The following is a 20798-nucleotide window of genomic DNA, read 5'->3' as shown; positions in this document are numbered from 1 at the left end:
AGCGACTCTCATTCTACCAGGGCTGAGAGGCCAGATCCCTGACCTGCGGAGCCTCCGTACAAGCTGTGAGAAACCACCACACATGGCTGACACTTGAACAACACAGATCTGGAACTGCACTAGTCCACTTACATGAGGACATTTAAAAATAAGTACAGTATAGCCCTGTAAGTGTGTTTTCTCATTCTTAACAATTTTCTTAACATTTTATTTTCTGGAGCTTACTTTGCTGTAAAAATACAGTATATAGTACATTTAACATACAAAATATGTATTAATCAACTATGCTACCAGTAAGGCCTCCAGTCACCAGTAGGCTACTGGTAGTTACATTTTTAGGGAGTCGAAGTTAAACATGGAGTTCTGACTGGTAGTTACATTTTTAGGGAGTTGAAGTTAAACATGGAGTTCTGACTGGTTGGGGTCAGCGCCCCTAACCCCTGCATTGTTAAGGGTCAACCCTCACCACTTCTTCTGCAAGGATCCGAGTGTGACTACTTTTGAATCTAGATCTAGCCCTTCCATCCCTTCTAGAAGCTTGCTCAAGATTAAATCACACTCAAAATGGGTTTCAGAAATTGCATTTCCAAAGCAAAAATGTCTTTAGGTATAGTAAGGCAACACACATCACTGAATTTGTTAAACATCTGTACCCATGTTCCTAAATTTGGGCTCATTCCTTTCTTATCTCTCGGGTGCCTAGTTATCAACTATGTATCATATGTGATACACAAGCTTTCATTTCTTTTTGAATACGTGCTTACCCAACTTGCTGTTTCTAAATGAATCACCACAAGTGGGCAGAGATTTCCTCTTGCCTGTGATAATTTTTCAGTCTCAGATTCTTCTGGCACCGGTCAATCCAAGAAGCTTAATTTGGCAACCTATTCTTCCTGATTCTGAAGTATCTGCTGAGCTCATTCCTTCTCATTTCTACACTTTTCCCCCCAATTCTTCTCCTTTGCTTCCTAATACATGTGTTGTATGTTTCAACAGATTCTCCGTGTTTATATAAATGAAAGCCTATACACTTCACATCTTGTTATCCTTTTCCTCATCTTATCTTCCCCTGTCACCCTTGACTCCTTTTTAATTATTCAAATCCTCCCATGATTCCAGGTCTATATTGTGAAGTCACACCTCCTCAGTCAACAGGAACTTAAATCATCCTGCCAACTTCATCCTTTTCAACACTGGGGGCTTGCTTTGTACTAGGTCCTGTGCTCATCAGGATACTCATTGGCTGTTCCAGCCATTTATAGAATTTAATGTTTCCATCTCACCACCTAGACTGGACTATAAATGAAGACCAGTTCCGCTTAGAATGTGCTGTCACAGCTGTTGGCTGGAACATAAATTAACCTATACTCTCTCTGCCCATGAAAGGCTATTGCAATCTTCTACATAAATAGAAAGGCTTCGAGTGGAGACCACAGAAATAAAGATGAATGGACAATGGAGAAACAGAGCCGGATGGGTGGTTATTAACAAAAATAAATAACAATCCACATTTTCTGAGCCTTGACTGCTTTAAATATTATTTAATCCTCCTGACAATCCTAGGAGGCAGGCATCTGCTATTATCCCCATAATATAGATGCTAAAGCCTAGAGAGAGTAAGTAAATTTCTCAAGTTTGCATACTTTCAGGTGGTTGAAGAAAGATCTGGGTACTAAGCTGTCTGAATGTAAAGAGGAGGCACAAACATGGGGCTGAGGGCCCAGGTTCCTGGGAGGCGAGAGATTCCTTTAGAAGGGCTAGTCATGGGGCGCCTGGGTGGCTCAGTGGGTTAAGCCGCTGCCTTCGGCTCAGGTCATGATCTCAGAGTCCTGGGATCGAGCCCCGCATCGGGCTCTCTGCTGTCTAGGGGAGCCTGCTTCCTCCTCTCTCTCTGCCTGCCTCTCTGCCTGCTTGTGATCTCTCTGTCAAATAAATAAATAAAAAAAATCTTTAAAAAAAAAAAAAAAAAAAAAAAAAAAAGAAGGGCTAGTCATTGCAGGAGAAACTAGGTTTTGGAAAGACAGCAAAGAACACTTTAGCTACGCCTGGTTGGACACGCTGGCAAGACATCTAGAGAAAGATGCCCATCAGTAGCCAAACTGATGGGTTGGGCACAAAGGGAAGATGATTTCACAGTTGAAGTCATGAGATGGGTAGAAACCAAAGGACAGTAAAGAGGCAAGAGTAATCCAGCTATGGGAAGACTGGAAAATAAAGAATTAACAGAACTACAGCAAAATGTAGAATAAAACCCATTTGTGTATGTGCTGATTTACTCCTTGCAAAGATCCTGCGACACATTATCCCCATTTCATAGAAGACTAAGCTTTGGGAAATTAATCCCTGTCATTCAACTAGTAAGTGATGAAAATCAGGATGTATCAAATTTAAAGCTCTTTCCTCTATTTTTGTATGCTGTCCCCCCCCAAACCAATATACAATCTTCCACATCACAACAGGTATAAAACAGAAGCTAGATTAATTTTTCTCAAAGACATCCAAGTATGTGTTGGGGGTTGGAAGGAAGAAAGGAGAAAGCCAAGAGCAGGAATCATCAAAGGATTATTATTAGAGAAAATATATGATATATTGTTTTCTACGCTGCAAATGCCATAAACTGATAACTATACAGTTTTCCCTGACCCCAGAATTTAACTCAGAATCCTTCTCAATATTCCATGCAGCAGCTAGTAAACAACATGCTAGATAAAACCACCTTAGATTATACAATTGAAGTTGGGCCTCGTAGGAACATTTTTGTCTTTGATTTGAATAATATTTAATGGGTATACTTTAAATTTTCAGAGCACTTCAAGCTGGCTTGTAAGGGAAATCCATGAGGAGGTTAACATCATAAGCTAGAAAATAGTGAATAATACCTCCAAGGGTCTTGGTAAATGGCAAATGAAAGTAGCAGAAAGTAAGTATGTTACGGTGAATGCAAAATGTGCCTAGATTCTACAAAAATAGACTGCATTAATACAAACTGGGGAATAGCTTGGCTTAGAAATTTGGCGGAAAAAGATATAAGAGTCACAGTGGACTGCAAGTCAAGACAAAATCCTGTACTCTTTAGAAAAGCAAGCAGGACAGAAAAATGCAAAAACATCAGAACCTATAAGCATTCTCTGATAATTCTCCCAAATTCAGACTCTTCTGAGTGTCCTGCCCCAAGTTTGGGATGTGAAGACTACTTCTTTCCACCATCAACACAACCTCAGCCACTTCCATTTCAACCAGAATTCTGATAAAGTATCTCTATGCTCAAGTGCCCTATGGCTCTTGTTGGTGGACCAGGTAAGATGAAAGCACTTCACAATCAGTACGCATCTGATATTTTTTCTGTGAACTGTTGTAACTGCTGCTGACAAACTCAGCTACAGTCAGGCTCCTCTGGTTACCCTCTCTGGGACACAGAAGGCACACTGGCATCTATGTCTTTCCCCATAATGTTCTCTCAGTCTAAAATGATCTCCTCCCTTGGGACACCTCAGTGGCTCAGTAGATTAAGCATCTACCTTCAGCTCAGGTCATGACCTCAAGGTCCTGGAATCGAGCCCACTTCAGGCTCCCTGCTCAGCATGGAGTCTGTTTTTCCCTCTCCCTCTGTGCTCTCTCTCAAATAAACAAAAAAAATATATTTTTTTAAAATTGTTTCCTCCCATTTTTAAAAAATGTGTTTCTGGGGGCGCCTGGGTGTCTCAGTGGGTTAAAGCCTCTGCCTTCGGCTCAGGTCATAATCCCAGGGTCCTGGGATCGAGCCTTGCATCAGGCTTTCTGCTCAGCAGGGAGCATGCTTCCTCCTCTCTCTCTGCCTGCCTCTTTGCCTACTTGTGATCTCTGTCTGTCAAATAAATAAAATCTTTAAAAAAATAAATAAAAATTAAAAAAATAAAAATGTGTTTCCCATCCCCTCTTAATATAATGTAAATTTTGTTCTTCAGGAAGCATTTCATAGCTGCAACAGCTAAAAATGATAATTTCTATAATATCAGAGCCTATAACCATACTTACATTTACAAATTCAATTTTGATTCCTTTGTTATTTCATAATACACATTTTCTTCTTCCTTAAGGAGACGATAAATTCTTGTTTATATCACTCAGTCTGCCCATTTCTTTAGAACATAGGAGTTAACAGATGCTTCAGTAACTGATCTGATGAACTTACAGACATGGCAATGGAAAATTCATGGGTTAATTAGAAACTCAACCCCAAACTTAGTACCTGAATTATACTGGGGAAGTTGACTCAGAAGAGAAATCAGAAAGCACCTGGCAACACTTTTTAATAAAGTTAATTACACTCAGTAAGCATTCATTCAGAACCTATGAGCTTCTCGCAAATCAAATAGTTTTCACAGATGAAAATAACTGAAGGCTAGCCTTGAAGAAACAAAACCCCAAAAGTTTATTAAAAATATTGATACAAGCCTTGAGATAATCACAGGAAATAAATAACTCATCTAAATATGCAATTCCTGATTTTTTAAGATTGATTTTGATATAGAGCGAGAGGGAGAGCAAGTCAGCAAGCAAGCACACACAAGCGAGAATCTCAAGCAGACTCCCCACTGAGTGAGGAGCCTGAACTGGGGTTTGATCTTAGGAACCCAAGATGACGACCCTCGCCGAAACCAAGTCAGACACCTAACCAACTGAGCCACCCAGGCGCCCCTGCAACTCCTGATCTTACTGAGTACATCTTACTATACAGAGAAGACACCACAGTTATTGTCAAGTTCAAAGGCTAACTGACCCTCAATACAAATACACATTTTCTGGATTCTCTCAATTCCATGAAGTTCTAAATGTATTCAATGTTTACTAAAAGAACCTACAGGACAACTGTACTCAAATACAACTGGTAAGTCAACAAATCCTGATTCCATATTGCCCAGGCCAGGAGAGAGTCGACTTTTGCAATTATGTCTTCAGCTTCCATTGAAGAACAAACACTCCCAAGCTGCCTTTTCTCTTCTGAAAACATATGCTGGGGATGAGGATATTGGTAAAGACACTGTCCACCGTACCGCTCATTATTCTGGGTGTGATTTCTCATTTGAGAAAACTTTAGTGTTTGTCTCTCTACGGAACAGTAATGTTTCCTGTGAGAATCGTTAGTTTCTTTAATTCTATGATGCAAGTCCCACCCCTCCTACATGGATGCACACACTTTCATGTGTTGGAAATTGGAAGGAGTACTTATATTTGTGTGTACAGATATATGTACATGTTCATATCCACATATATGTCATATGTAGATGTATATATTAATACATTTATGTATATATGTTATGTGCATATGCATATATATGTATACAGATTTTCCCCCTGGAGATATTATTAAATTATATTGTATTTTATAATTAGTCATTTATTTGAAACTAAGATAGAAAGAGCCATATCTATTTTCCCCTTTGCCTTGGGTAGCAAACCCAAGGTCAAAAGTTTGGCTCGATTGTGTGAACCAACATATATTCATATGGTCTCTTGCCTTTATCAGTCCTGAGCTCCTCTTAGAAGTTTTTCCTAGTTCTGATGCTTAAATTTTGTTAAGATAACATGTTATTAAATATCTGTTTACATTGTTATTAAATCCTTTGACTAATAGACATGAGGGCATAACATCAATCATTAAATGTCTCCTGACTATACAAGTTCAAATATCTTACTCCTAGTTTCCGACATCCTCAAATAGAAGAAAATAATACTAACACACAGAAACTGGAAGTCCAAGTACTATATAAACAGGTCAGTTGTAAAGCAAAACCTACTGCCTTTACATTTTTAGTTTAAATTAATGGTAATAACTTTTGCCACCTGAACCTTTTTGCCCCACTGCATTGCACAGAGTAATTTTATCATCTTAACCACTTCTGTATGATGACAACATGCGTCATGCTGAGATTTTAGTAAAACTCTGTCATTATTTCCATTAAAAGATTTCTTTGTGCCTCCTGATCCTGAACGATATCTACAACTACAGCTCTAGGTCAGTCTAGTAGCTGGCTAAGTATTTACAGGAAATCTCCATGAGTAAACCGCCTGCGCCCTCCTTATCAACATTATTTAAAGATTCTAGAGAGGTGTCTGATGAGGAAAGTAAGTTGTTCTAAGAAACCATTAGGGGATTTATACTTCAGGCTTTCTTATCTCATAACGGAAAAAAAAAAAAAAAAAGTCCCCTGGAAGGGGAGTGGGGGAAAACTTAACTACTGACAACATGTGTGTCCTATTAACGTTGTTTTTATTTTAGTGTTGTAAAAATTGCTTTATATATTTTTACATTAAGATCAGAGTAGCTTACTGCTGTGTAAAATTCGTAAGAGAAAGGCCCCTTTGGAATTTTCCTGTCCTTGCCTTGTTACGCGTAGAACATCAGGGCTTTGGTGGCATGTGCAGTTGAGAAATCCTTATTACAAGTACCCATAAAAGAGATGAGGACATGTTGCTCCAGACCTTATTAAATGAGAGTAGTAGAGCTCCCAGATGGGAAACTGAAGAGAGCTGCACAAAGGTGTGGCTTCTTTCTCTCGCCTGCTCCCTGGGCCCTCCCCGGCCCCTCTGGCAAGCAAGGCTGGCGCTGAGAAGGGCTCAAAATGAAACTGGCAGGGAGCGAGTCTTCTAGTCCTTCCCTCACTCCAAGTCATTAGTACTTTGCGCACCCTTAGATTTTTAGGTCTATGTCCAAGACTGTAATTAATTTTGCCCTCGTAAATTCTCATCTTCTCTGGTGCACACTGCTTTAAAGCCCACTTCTCTGTTCTCCCCCCGCCTTAAGACAATTACCCTCTGAAATGTGAGAATGAGTAAATCTGAAGGAAATCACTGCTAAAAAGCAACAAACACAAAACCACCACCACCAGTACCAACAGGTCCCCATGGTGATACCCCATCCACCTTCAAGGAAACAAATTAAAAAAATTATAAAAGGATAGGGAAGGGGGCAAAGAGGGTGGGAGCACTTCCCAAGACACTGCTTAAAGGCTCATGGTTCAGACCACTGAAACAGGAATTTTGGACACTGTAGCTACTAAGAGAAACTTTTAGAGTAAGGTGGATCTTTGTTAAATGTCAATTTTATATAGGTATACATCTACATTTAAAATGGGGCTGTTTCTGCATGACTGTCCCAGTTTATGATCTCCATAAACGTTACTATCAGCTGCCATGTATCCAGAGTACCTGGAAAATATAGTACGATTTGCTTAACATGAGTAACACAAATAAGGTATTTAACATAACAGAGAGGCAACAAGAATTCCCTCTTTAGATTCTCTCTTCTTCGTAGAATAATCCCAGTGCCCACATTCTTGACAGCTCTGAAAGTCTCAAAAGAGGTTTTTCTCTTATCCGTTGCCTTCCAAACTACTCTTAAGGTTGGCATGTATAAAACAGACCACATATATTGCAACTCAAATGTAAACAAAATGTAGAGAAATAAAGAACACATGTCTAAAACATATTTTCTTGACCCTATCCTCCTGCAAATGTGCTTTATTTCCTGCTCTCAGTTCAATCCATCACAATCCACAACCATCTTTAGTTCTTTTATCTAATACCTAGTCCCCATATTGTGGTCAGTTTATATACAGAAAACAAAGATTAGAGGGGTCTTTTAATATTGCCTCTTAAAAAGATGTTTGCAGAGATTAAGTTTCTAAGTTGCTAAATAATATCTTCTTTTGTTTCCTATCACATTAAAAGCCGCTTTAAAAAAGAAAGGTAGACGAGGGTCAAGTAATGCCTCATAAGAGAAAGGAGTTATTTTCAAATTGAAATAGTTTATAGTAGCACATTTCATGTTTAAATTTCAGCACAGTTCTGAGAAAATCTGACGAGGGCTTAAAGAATTGCATCATAGTATTACTAATAACCATGGCACGGTGAGTGGGCATAACCACAAGCAAGAGAGACAAAGCTATCTGAGTGTATGTCAAAGCATCACCTAAATTACACTATCAGCCTGACTGCTTGACTGGGTCAGAAAGAAAAGCCATGCTGGGCACAGAGCTCAAAATGTGAGGGTGGGACTCAGATCCCCCAGAGGGGGGCTGTGCAGGCCGGGAAGTGAGGGGGCAGAGGTGAGTGCTGAGTATGACTCAACACAAGGTAGTCTCAGGTGCTAGCCCAGAGGGTGATTCCAAAACAATAATGATGGAAAGAATAATCTGGAAGTCACACTTCCCACCCCCCACCCCCGCAACAACAAAATGACCAATAACACTAAAGTTAAAGAAGGTCTTTGTAGGAACAGCTGAATCAAAGCCAAGCCAGGGGTTCAATACTTTGGTGTTTATGAAATGACCTTCGGCGTATGTTTTCTTCTTTCAAGCTGGAAGATATTAAGAGGGGGGTAGTAATGACAGGCGCCATGTTTTTTAAGAGTATTTGTAGAGAAAAACTAAGATGATGTGTCTAGTTTCAGGGAGAAACAGTTTAAAGTTGGCTTCTTTAATGGACAACTCTAGCTTTCTCTTTTATTTTATAGGAACAAGGAACACTTGGGTTTCCTAGGCAGCAGGTTCTGCTCTTGGCCCTACCACTAGAAACTTGCTATGTATCGCCTTGGACCAGTCAGAACCTCCCCAGACTGCAGATCCTTCCTCCTCCCTAATGTAACTTGGGAGAATCACAACCAACCATTGGGTCAATAGCTTAAAAAACGAATCCTTTCTTTAGCTCTGCAGAAGGTCTCCTTCATTCAGATCTCTGATCAAATGTGACTCCCTCGATTTCCCTAAATACCCTATATAAAATAATACACTTCTATCTCAATCGTTTACTTGATTATTCTGCTTCATGTCTGTCACCAGTCTCCATCTCTACATGAAACTGTGAATTCACCCACCCACTTCTTTATTGCCATGATTCCCAGCAGAAAATGTTCTGTAAAGACTCTGAGTACTCTTGTGCCTAGACCAGTGATTGCTACATAGCAGTGCTCCATAGTATCTGATAAATTAAAATTAGTTGTCATGGGATCTTAAAATATGACAAAGAATGCCATACACCTGGGACAAAATATTCTAGGCTGAGGTTACATTGGCCAATCCTGAAGATTACAGTTACCCAAATGACTATTCCCCCTGCATGGGAACAAACTCCATGTCTCACCTCCAATGCTTTTGTTCTCCATTTGTCATTTAAATATAATGGCATGTTTATATTTTTCTATTAATAGATTATCTAATGTACGACATGGTCCAAACTAGAAATCCCTCCCATTTGAAGCTCCAGGTTATATAGGAACAGAAAATTTAGTCCCTCCAGAATGAATTTCTTTAAACCACAGGTCACAGGCAGATTTAAGGAGTCTTGATTAGTCTACAAGGGCTGACTACCTAAGTAGAGGCAGGATAGGGGTGAAAAGCTACCAGAAGCAAAGGCTTGGCAAATGCACGGTATAGCTACTGGTAAAGCATTCAGTTCTTCTGTCATGAACAACACTCTTGGGCTTCTGTGACAACCACAGAACTTGCCAGTATCTTTCGGCAATTTGTCGTAGAACCATTGGATTTTAGAGTTGACTGGATCTTAGAAATTCACCCCCCCCATACCCTCAATTTACGAATGAGGAAATAGAGGCCAAGAGAGGTTAAGTGACTTCCCAAGGGTCATAGAATTAATGAGTTGACAGGGTGCAGAGACCCAGACCTCGTGATCTCCACACCAGAATGAGTGTCAGAAAAGCCCAAAAAACTCTACAAGTATATCATCAGAAATAAAAGGAAAAGGAAAATCCAGAAGAAAAGGCTGGGAAGGAACAGAGTGACTTCAAGTATAAATCAGTCCATGACTTAAGGTATTGCCAGGTATACTCTTTTTTGGAAAAGCAGATAAGCAAGCAATACTTAAGAAAAAAAATAAGCTAAAAGATTATACTGGTTTTTACCTTGTAGCCATTTGTTGTCTCATTTTTAATAGATTTCAGTGTAATATCTTATACACTTAGTGACTATTCCATTTCACTGACCTCTAACTCATGCCTTCCAGTAATCAAAAGCAGCTGACTTTAATGTGCCAGCGCTTTAGTGTGAAGGAGGTTAAGGCTGCATTTGTGTGCAATCAGGTTAAGATTGGCTCCAACAGGAGAGAAATCCATACATGTGTTGAAAAGATCTGAAAAATGCCTGTATTCCCAACCTGATTACGACTACATTTTTGCATGGTTTGTCAAAGCAGATCACTGAAATCAAGTCAAGATGTAAAATGGGATAAAGTGGTTTTCTTCTCCATTCTTCCATTAATCACCATGACCTATGGAAGAAAGGAAATTTTCCCTCTCTCACCTGAGGCAAGGTGGGATACTCTGCTGAAAGTTATGCCAATTTTATCAACTGGTGCTCAAATTGCAAAATTTTTTTTTACTTCTCATTTCCTACATTTGTAAATAGAAGCTTTTTATTTTTTAATTGGAGAGTAACTTTCCATTTCTATCAACAATTCTATTTTAGTTTTCCTTTTACAAAACATAGAACAAGTTCTGATTCAACTTTCTGAACTTACTAAACTTAAAGGTCATATAAAAATTCAATTTATTCAACTGAGAATGTCGAAACAGGGATTAGAGTGATAGCTGCTCTCTCTCGCCTAATATTTGGTACAACCTAAATATGAACTAAATCAGAGTTCATTACTGGTTCACTTTTCAAAAACATTATTAGCAGATGACACACAAACATTTGTTTTGGCATAATTTCAACTGCTGATTGTGTCAGGTTATATTCTGTGAAGACAGTATACTGTTGCTAGAAGCAAAAAAAAAAAAAATACACACACACACACACAAATTCAATAAACATCATAGGTTAACAATGTTGCTGTTATCTACAAAATTTTCAAGCAAGACTGGGGCTAGGTCAAAATAATTTTGGAGAGGAGGGGAACATGCTGGTTCTTGTTACACATAAGCATGTTCATTATAGGAGCATTTTCAGGTTAATTTTTGTTATTAACGTAAACCACAATTGGGGGACCACATTGCTGGAAGAGGAATGGTGGGGGGTAGTTACATAAACAATATACAACAAAGAAAGTCTTTCTTTCCAATACCTGAATACATCAGGTTTGTTTTTAGGCACAAGGTTGCAGGTTAAATGCTCTCAGCTATCCAAGAAGTGGCTTATTAGTTTTGTAAGAAAATATTTTCTTTTATTTTGACTGAAAAATACTCAGTTTAACTGAACAAAACCATCCTTGTTAGTGAAAAGCAAACCCAAAAAAACTTTGTTTCAAAGACCCAGCAAAGAAAAGCAAAACTAATTCAAGAGGAAAAGCTGCCTTCCTAATAGTAGCTTCTGAATCTGGATCTAATAGTTCTCAAAAGCCGACCAGAGTCTTCGAGTCTTCAAAGTTTTGTCCTCCATGGGCCATAGACATCCCTAGGTGGAAGCATACTAGGGATATAAAACCCATTTGAGCAGATATATATTCTCTTTCTGGGCTACAGCCCCAGAGCTGGAAAGCAATGCACCAACAGCGAGAATGAAGGCAAAACAAATGTTTTGATTATTTTCAAGGGCGATTTTCCAAACACCACTTTCTTTTTTGCTTTTCTATTTTGCACACTAGAAGAACCCCCACTTCATCTCTGGCAATGTAGCATTTGCTAGTGTGAAAACGGGAACAAGAGATTATGTTCTCAGAACCAAAGCAACAATGCTAAAAACTGCATTTCCCTGTACTAACTGGGCTCCCTCCAGCACCTAAGCTTCTCCTAATTTGTAAATGGGCCGAATCCTGTTATTACAGAATAATTACAGCAAATCAGCACAATTACTACAAAGACATGAATAAACACACACATACCAGTAGCTGTTTTCTACAAATTATTATCCAAACAAAGGGAACCGGTTAATTATGGTAACATTAAGACAACATTTATTCTTCCCAGTGTTTGGGCAAGTTTATTTTAAGTTGTCATCTTCAACTAGTAACGATGCAGATGATTTTACAGATTTCATAAACCTTTCTAATCTAAACTCTTCTCAGCTGAAAGTTGGCCACTTCCCTCAGAGTGACATCTGCAAAGGCCTGATTTTCCCGCTTTTACGGTCCATCAGCAACACACACACACACACACACACACACACACACACACACACACTCTCTCTCTCTCCCCCTCCCCGCCCCTAGAAATCTCACTTTAGTAAGCTCATTTGTCACGCACTCTTCTAAATCATTTTGAGGCATTGTGGAAATGAAATACTCACTTTATATTCTTCACAATTTAAGCACTTGTCTTCTAAGTGAGTATAGTGGGACATTTTCCCCCGTCTCCGATGTTATTACCAAGTTTCCTTTGTGCTGCTCTGGGGGGAGGAGAACTCAGAAAGCACACAGCCCACGCAGGACAGGAATTCTCTAAACTCACCTCCTGGACAATGCCTCAGGGCCATCTTACACCTCCTGGATTCGGCAATGGTTGGACACGGTATCGTATCCTTTGCTGGCTTTTTAACAATTTGCCGTGTTCTGGTTTCCAGACCCCATTTAAATCCACATGTGCGATTATTTCTGCTACAAGTTCCCCATTCACTCCAATGACCAACTTCACATCCTTCTAATAGAGAAAAAAAAGCAAAAAAACAAAAAACACAGATAACGATTTGGTATCCATTTGCTCCGCTACCATCAAATTATATAGCTGGTTTCTACACAAACCCCCTTCAGATAAATTCAGTTGTACGGCCCACAAAGATCTGTATTCCCCTTTTGGATGCTTCAATTTTTTGAACCATAGGGTTACTTTCAGCTATAAGAAGCAACTACCACATAAGTAATTTAAAAACTATTACTTTGAATCTTAGTTCATTTTTTGAAGAACTATTAGTTCATTCTAAAGACACAGAAATACATACTCTTTAAAAGAGTCAACAGCTAAAATCTACAGAAGATCCTCTTTTCAAACCAGGACAGAAGACAAAATATTACATGTTAATTCTGGATGCCCCCATAGTAATTCGCAAGTATGTTAGTTTTATTTGGGAAGTCAGTAGTTTCTGAAAAGGACAGGGATTTTATTTTGCATTTTCTGGTTATCTGAATTCTTTTAACAGGTATCTAAAAACCACAGTATGTATTTCTTACTTCCTAAACTGGTGCTCTATCTCATATAATTGGGAACAGTCAGATATTTAAAAATGTTTGTTTATACGTAAAAGCTTTCAGCATCCCCTTTTGTAAATTCATAAACTAGAAATGTCAGCTACTGTCCAAACCCCTGGATTGACGGATAAAAGGATAAAAATACGTAAAGTTAAACCTCCTCACCAAATTCACCATTAAAATGCCCCTTCGAACTAGCAGATTAAGGACCCGGGCCTGGAGTCCACACACAGTATTTTAACATTTCAGATCTCAGCAGGCATCGTGGTTACTCTGAGATTTTTCAAAGCTGTTTAAGATTTTTATTTAGGGAAGTGCATAGGACTCTATTTGTAATTTTTTATATTTAAGGATTTCGTAAGAGTTTCCACTTAACATGTGTAACGGGTGTGAGTCTTGTCTCTCAAGAGCAAATCCAACATTCTGAATATCCTGTTCTAGTGACTTTTTTAATAGTGTGTCACCTGTACGAATGTATGAACCCACACATAAACAGGAACATAAGTACACATTTCTTCAAAAACCTGTTATTTAAATGTGTTCTCTGCAAACCTTCAAATATATAATTACAGACTCTTTCAACAGTATTTCTGCAGAAAAGAAGTTCTTATTTTTTTTTAAGTCTCCATTTTAAGGGGATGGAAAGTCTCACTTATAATACATAATTCTGTTATAGATCATATCAGATGTATAATATGTCAAATAAAATTTGCGAGTGGGGGTGCAAGTGGGTGTGGGGACAATGCCATTATACCTGAAGATTAGAGTCACTCGATTAGGCATTCACCAAAGTGTAGGCACTATAGATCTTTACCTTTTCATCAGCTGTATAAAAATGTCAGTGTTTTTCCAACACTCTGAAAGTATAAAACTTATAAAATGTGTACTCCTAATTATTCATGAACAGGGTGTAGGTGTATATTAAGTTATGCATTCTAGATATCTAAATTTAGTAAAAGTAACATTGTTTTAATGTACTTTTGCAACATGCAATCATCAACAAAATCCATTTTGCACAAAACATTTCTTCCCAGTTTTTTTTTAAATTTTTTTTTTCTAAACAAGAAACTCTATAATTAATCTACAGAACCAAAGTGACAGAACAGATGACTACATGGTGCTACTTGAAAATTATTTTTCTTTTACACAAAATGTTTTTCTCTAACAGTTATTAATAATTTAAGGTAAGAAATACAGGAGTTACAGATGATAAAACCATACCAGCACTTCAACAGTTGAACTAGCTAACACACAACTAGCAAATTTTATAGTAAGATTTAGCAGGAGACTACCCATGTCTTGATGCCTAAAAAATTCAGCAAGTCAGCAAAGACCTTAAGTAACAGTCAGTTCTAATTAACAACAAGAGAACCAATTTGTTTTTGAGTTGAATATATCCAGCATGCATTATTTTTCAAGAATCAGGTGTTAAAAGTCTAAAAGTTACACGAAAACTACTCACCCACACATTCCATGGATTCATCTAATGGTGCAAAACCATCTGGACATTCATCAAAGCAGCGGCCTCTATGCAAATAAAAGCCAACTTTGCACTTGGTACAAAAGTCTTTGCTAAAGCAAGAATCACAGTTTTCTATTCTGCATCCTAAAAAACAATTTTAAAGAGAAAAAGAAAATTTCAGTCAAGTGAAATTGACTGTTTTGCAAATAACACTCACAAACTTACCAGTTAGCTCCATCGAAATTCTAGTGGTCAGAGAAATATGTGTTCAACTCATTTGTTTTCTAATGCCATCGCATTCTTAATCACTCCTACCTCTTCCAACAGCTCAACACATCAATGGGCTAAGACAGCATTCCAGCCTAGGGCCCTAGACAGCATAAGACCCTTCAGAAAATTCTGCAACTCCAAATGAGATTAAAACAAAGGATGGAAAAGAAAAAGAAAACATGCCCACTACAAATTGCATTGCTGCTAGGACTGAAATCTGTTCTACTCTTCAAAAGACCTACAGTGAAAAACAACGTGAACACGCTAACCAGTATCTTCTGTTTTGGGACAGTAAATTAAAATTCTGTTTAATGCTGGTCAGTGCTGGCATTTACTTCTAGCAGAAGGTATCTTAACTTGGAAGGGTAGTGTGGGTCACTAGTTTGCAAACCTACAACATGCCAAAGGCTTCACATTTCCCTTTAGTCTTTATAATAATCCTACAAGGTGGGCAGTAGTAATCCTATTTTGCAAAAAAGGAACCTGAGATTAAGAGAAGTCACATAGCTAATAGTGGCTGAGCTGGTTCTGAGAGGCCCCCAAATTGATTGCCTTCTAACTCTGTAATCTTTTCTCTATAATGCACTAACAGAATTTTACTAGTTACAGATTGTGAAAAAGAAGTGCTTTTTAGGGGGCACCTGGGTGGCTCAGTCATTAAGCATCTGCCTTTGGCTCAGGTCATGATCCCAGGACGCTGGGCTCGAGCCCCACATCGGAGCCCCACATCTGGCTCCCTGCTCAGCAGGTAGCCTGCTTCTCCCTCTCCAGTTCCCCCTGCTTATGTTCCTTCGCTCACTTTCTGTCATAAATAAATAAAATCTTAAAAAAAAAAAAGAAAAAGAAAAAGAACTTTTGTTTTAAGTCTGCTAGGTCTGGGTTTGAATCCCAGCTCTGCTCTTAGAAGCTCTGTGACTCAGGACAGCAACAGGCCTCTGGTTGTCTATTTCCTTCTGTATAAAACAGGGACATCACTGACTTTATGAGGCTGTTGCAAAGATTTGTAATAGCATATGCAAATCGACTGGCTTATAATAGATGCTCTGCACACAGAAACAATAGATTAGAAACACGTGTTTTCCCACTAACCCACACACATTGCAACAAAGCGTAAAAAGAAGAACTACTTTATAGGCTAAGTATCCTAGTTCAGATTCCCTGGCAGGCCTGGGACATCTGGACCAGAGATAATTGGCTTGCACAGGTGAAAATAAATATACCCGACTCTTCAAGGAGAGGAAAGAAAAGCAGCTTGGAGGATTCATTAAAAGCTCAGATTTTTGACAGATTATAGTACATATTACTTAGAACAGACTTAATGGATGGCAATTAACAATACATAAAGCTCTATGAAAACTCCATGGCATCACGTTTACTCACTTAACAAGCCCCCGAATGCCACTACCGGATCTGGTCCCTTAAAGATTCAGAAAAAACTTTAAAATGGACAGTTCCTGTAAGCAAAGAGATTATGGGATAGAAAATATAACAAAGAGGAAAGCACTGAATAATTTGAAAACCAAGAAAATAAAGTCAAAAAGTAGAATTTAAAGACAAAAAATTGGTTGAAATAGATTGCATTTTAAATAATGACAAGGTTCTGGACCTATAAATAGAAAATGGCAACTCTTCACCTCTCAATTTGGGGTTTAACAGGTCTTCATGGATTAAATGACCGCCGTGAAGCAGCTAACTCAAATCTGTAAGATGTTACCAAATTTACAGTTGGAAAACCAACTATGTGTGGGTGAAAGTCTGTAGTCCAATTACACTACTGCTCTTTTCCAGAGGATGGTGGATAAAGAAGAAGAGTTTATCACCCCATAAAATGTGCATTTGTAATCTTAAATGCTGTAGCTTATATTTTAATGAGACAGTGGTCTACAGCTGGCCAGTAGCTTCTTAACCATGGTCAAAACCCAGGACTTCAGTCCACAAATTGTTAGTTTTCTTGCTTTTTTAAAAAGCAAGCAGCCTTTCCTATCAGCTGAATTATTTTCCAAGAAATGATAAACATTCCGAAGATAAAACAGAACTGAGGGGTGAAGAGAACAAAGCATTTACATTAAGAAAAGAGGACTATACACTTCATAAATCAGCTCTTATCTACAAAGTCTGCGTTTTCTTTAAAACACGGATTACACCAATAAGCTCTTTGGCCTAAAAGTTGCAGCAATGAGCATTTGGAAATACTGTTACAAGGTCCTCTGCTAATTTTGAACTGTTAATTGTAGCTCACCTTCCTCATTTCATTCTATGCCCCTAATACCAGTTCATAGAATGTGGAATTTCTGAAATGCCTATCATTCTCTGTAAAGTCTCTTAGGACTTCTTCAGGCATAAATCCTGCTTAAAGAAAGCTTGATTATTTGTCCTCAAATTTAAGTAGAATAAATATCTGACACATTTAAATTGTAGACTACTTCAGCCATGAAAAAGCATGAGGTGAATTATGAGCAATGACTGAGAATAAGCTCTAAGTTCCACCATTAAGTGAAAAAGGCAAGTTGCAAGATATAGAGAGTGTGGTACAAGAAAAATGTGCTTGGGTGTGCGTGCGCACATGGGTGTGTGTGTGTGCGTGTAGGAGCTTCGAGAAATTAATTTGGGAAAGGTGGTGGAATTTTGAAATAGGTTAAAAATTACCTATTTCAGAATCATATGAATCTTTTGTAATTGTAATACATTTATGTATTAAAAGTAAAACAGGGGGCGCCTGGGTGGTTCAGTGGGTTAAAGCCTCTGCCTTCAGCTCAGGTCATGATCCCAGGGTCCTGGGATCGAGCCCCACATCGGGCTCTCTGCTTAGCAGGGAGCCTGCTTCCTCCTCTATCTCTCTCTCTCTGCCTGCCTCTCTGTCTACTTGTGATCTCTGTCTGCTAAATAAATAAATAAAATCTTTAAAAAAAAAAAAAGTAAAACAGAAGTTATTTCCATGAATGCTGTGACCTGCTTAAATTTACAGAAAATAATGCTGTATGAATGTTCTGAAATAAAATCTTTTGATTCCAACTGGTAAGAATGAATCAAGGAATAGTATTCTATCCCCAATTTCTTCAGAATTAGAAATTCTGAAAAATTATGTGCATCACATTATACCCCTTATAATGCTGAACCTATCTTAGCCTTCGAAACACACAACTGTTTGACCATCTCTGGTCCAGTATTCTTTGTTTCTATATGTTCCAGGGTGCTTTTCCTTCATTCAAGTCATTAGGGGGAAAATCCCTAAATATTACTTGTTCAACAAAGCATTTAAACAAAAGCTTTGATTGGCACCAAGTTCTAACATCATCCGCTGACCTTCGTGGTCTCAGCGACTCGATCACAAACAAAACCAGTGCAGACGGCCCACACACTCAGCAGCCTAAACGGACACAACTCATCTAATCACCAACACCTTTGAACTGAAAGCTTTTTAAAACAACAGCATAAGCCACCTACCCTGACAATCTGTCCCTTGACAGGCTTCCTAGAAGCCATTCCTCATCAGCTCCAGCCCCATGCACAACCCCCTGCCCTGTTCAGCTACTTCTAGAACTAACTCTTCTGTTTTGGAGAAAACCATTCTGTATGGCCTCACAGTTCTGGGCTTTCCCCTCTAGCCGTACCCATGCTCCCAGAAACTTCTTCAACTTGTTATCCTTAAATAAGTGAGATTCACATCAACTTGATTAATTCCTTTATAGAAAAGTGAAACATTCTCATTATAAATAAAAATTCAAAACAGGTGCAGAAGATACAGATATACTCTTATTTACCTGAATGGTACATCATGCCTGCTTTCCAGAATTAGACATTCTATTAACAGTCTGGGAAAATCTTTCTGCTAATCTTACCAATAAGTGAGTTTTCAAACACCAACAGGATGATTCAGTAGACTGATGAACTTCAGAAAACTCTATATGGCTTCAGAAAACAAGAATACCAAAGTTTGCTAAATATGGGTCTCTGTAAAAAATCTTTACTTTAAGGCCTTATTCAGAAATAAGACCCTGGTTCAGCCAACTTACATGCTTCTAAATTACAGCACCTCCTTAAAAATGTAATCCAAGCAAGCACTGCCAATGTCGGTTTAAGTAAAATTACTGTCCAAGTGAAACTGTGTCCAAATGCAATCTGATGGGGCTGTCATTTGGCAAAGGGAACTTACTGTGGCCAAGAAACAAAATAGGGTAGGTATCCTTCTCCTGTCTTTCCATGGTATCCATACAGGTTCCATTACAGCATTCTTCAAATTATACTGAATGTTCGTTCAGTTCAACAGTTCTTTCTAAACATTCTCCAAAAATGGAGCACGTGCCAGGTATTGTACCATACCCTGAAAACCTAAAATTATAATACCCACTCCCTGGGCTAGAGGAGCAAAAGCTACAGGGAGGGGGCCACGAGGCACTCACACAGCATTGCAACACAGTGTAGTAGATATTAAAGGCATGTGCTGTGTACATTAGAGACAGAAAAAACAGACCCATTTCTGTTCTGCCATTACAGTTTTTTTTTTCTTTCAGTCTGTAAATTCTTTATTTCTAACATAGTGCCGGACACTTGGTGGAATTTTCATGCTTACCATGTGAACTAACATGGTTGCCATTTAAAAACTCAATTCCTTTATATTTAAAAATTCACCTGGATGCCTAGTAGGAGATCGCTTGCACATACCCTGTAAATATCTTTAATACAGAAAGAAAAGCCATGGTTGCTGGAAGGGACTGCAAATCTTACTGGAAGAACAAATAATGCAACACCTGAAAACAATCATCATTGAGAACGTAAGTACCGAAGCATGGCTGGGAATATATGTCACAGAAGTTGGAACATCAGCTGAGCAGGTTTGAGAGAGACAGTGGGAAGAGTCGGGCTTTGGCCAGCGTGACTCCATTCAGAATTCCGCAACAAAGAAAACTCACAGGGCACATGATGGACCCAACGAAAAGGGGCTTCTGTGAGTGGGAGATTAGAATCGGGAATGGCTACTTGGGTGTAGACTGCTGTAGATAGGGAATTCCACTTCTTATTTTACTTCATTTCAAACAAGGAAGTTAAATTATAAATTTGTATGATTTCAAGTATTTAAGTAATAATTAATAAAAATGAAGATTGGTTCAAGCTTAGGGCTGGTCTGACTAGCAGTGAGAGGTCTTTATAGATTATTTTTTTTTTAAGATTTTATTTATTTATTTGACAGAGAGAGATCAAAAGTAGGCAGAGAGGTAGGCCGGGGGTGGGGGTGCGGGGAAGCAGGCTTCCCGCTGAGCAGAGAGCCCTACTCGGGGCTCAATCCCAAGAACCTGGGATCATGACCTCAGTCACCCAGGTGCTCCTCTTCATAGATTTTTTTAAAGAGTTTATTTATTTATTTGACAGACAGAGATCACAAGTAGGCAGAGAGGCAGGCAGAGAGAGAGGAGGAAGCAGGCTCTCCACTGAGCAGAGAGCCCGATGCAGGGCTCCATCCCAGGACCCTGGCATCATGACCTGAGTGAAAGGCAGAGGCTTTAACCCACTGAGCCACCCAGGCGCCCCTCTTCATAGATTCTTGAGCAGGAGAGAAACATGACTAAGATGGTACCTGGTTTGTTCCCTGATTTCAACAGATAGAAGTGCCAGGAGGCCAAGCATCATGCTGGGGAGCTAAGAGGCACAGATGAAAAAGCAAGGTTCCCACACCTCAGGATCTTGGTCTACTAGAAGCAAAAGTACACAGGGAGGCAATGAGATAGTAATGTGATTACTCTTTGGTATATACAGAGTAAGCGGGGGAGTGCATCCTTTCAGGAAATTAAGTTTCCTGAAAGAAGGAAGAGAGTGGGGTAAGAAAAACCACCAAGAGGCTCAACACTAAGTGGTAAATGTCATGGGAAAGGGAGTTACAACCCATCAATACAACTGACAAACTGTGTGGAAGAGATGAAAAACAAAGAGAAGCCAAAGATCCTGTTACCCACTTCTC

At 38.9% G+C, this 20798-nt stretch overlaps 1 protein-coding gene across 3 annotated transcripts in view; it reads right to left on the bottom strand.

Moving 5' to 3' along the window:
* LOC111146796 (R-spondin 2) overlaps positions 1–20798 on the bottom strand; it is a 160134-nt gene that overhangs the window by 34724 nt on the left and 104612 nt on the right. For 2 of the 3 annotated variants that reach the window (XM_022502480.1, XM_022502479.1), the window contains 2 exons: positions 14576–14719; positions 12380–12568 (listed from right to left, as the gene is read on the bottom strand). In XM_022502480.1, coding sequence (XP_022358188.1) covers positions 12380–12568; positions 14576–14719 — 333 coding nt within the window. The remainder of the gene's footprint in view (positions 1–12379; positions 12569–14575; positions 14720–20798) is intronic. The other variant, XM_022502481.1, reaches the window with a different exon arrangement.

This window comes from Enhydra lutris, unplaced genomic scaffold, assembly GCF_002288905.1.
Source record: "Enhydra lutris kenyoni isolate GAN:26980312 unplaced genomic scaffold, ASM228890v2 scaffoldscaffold14, whole genome shotgun sequence".
Taxonomy (NCBI): domain Eukaryota; kingdom Metazoa; phylum Chordata; class Mammalia; order Carnivora; family Mustelidae; genus Enhydra; species Enhydra lutris.
The sequence above is the reverse complement of the archived record's forward strand: the minus strand, read 5'-3'. Positions and strand labels throughout refer to the sequence as shown.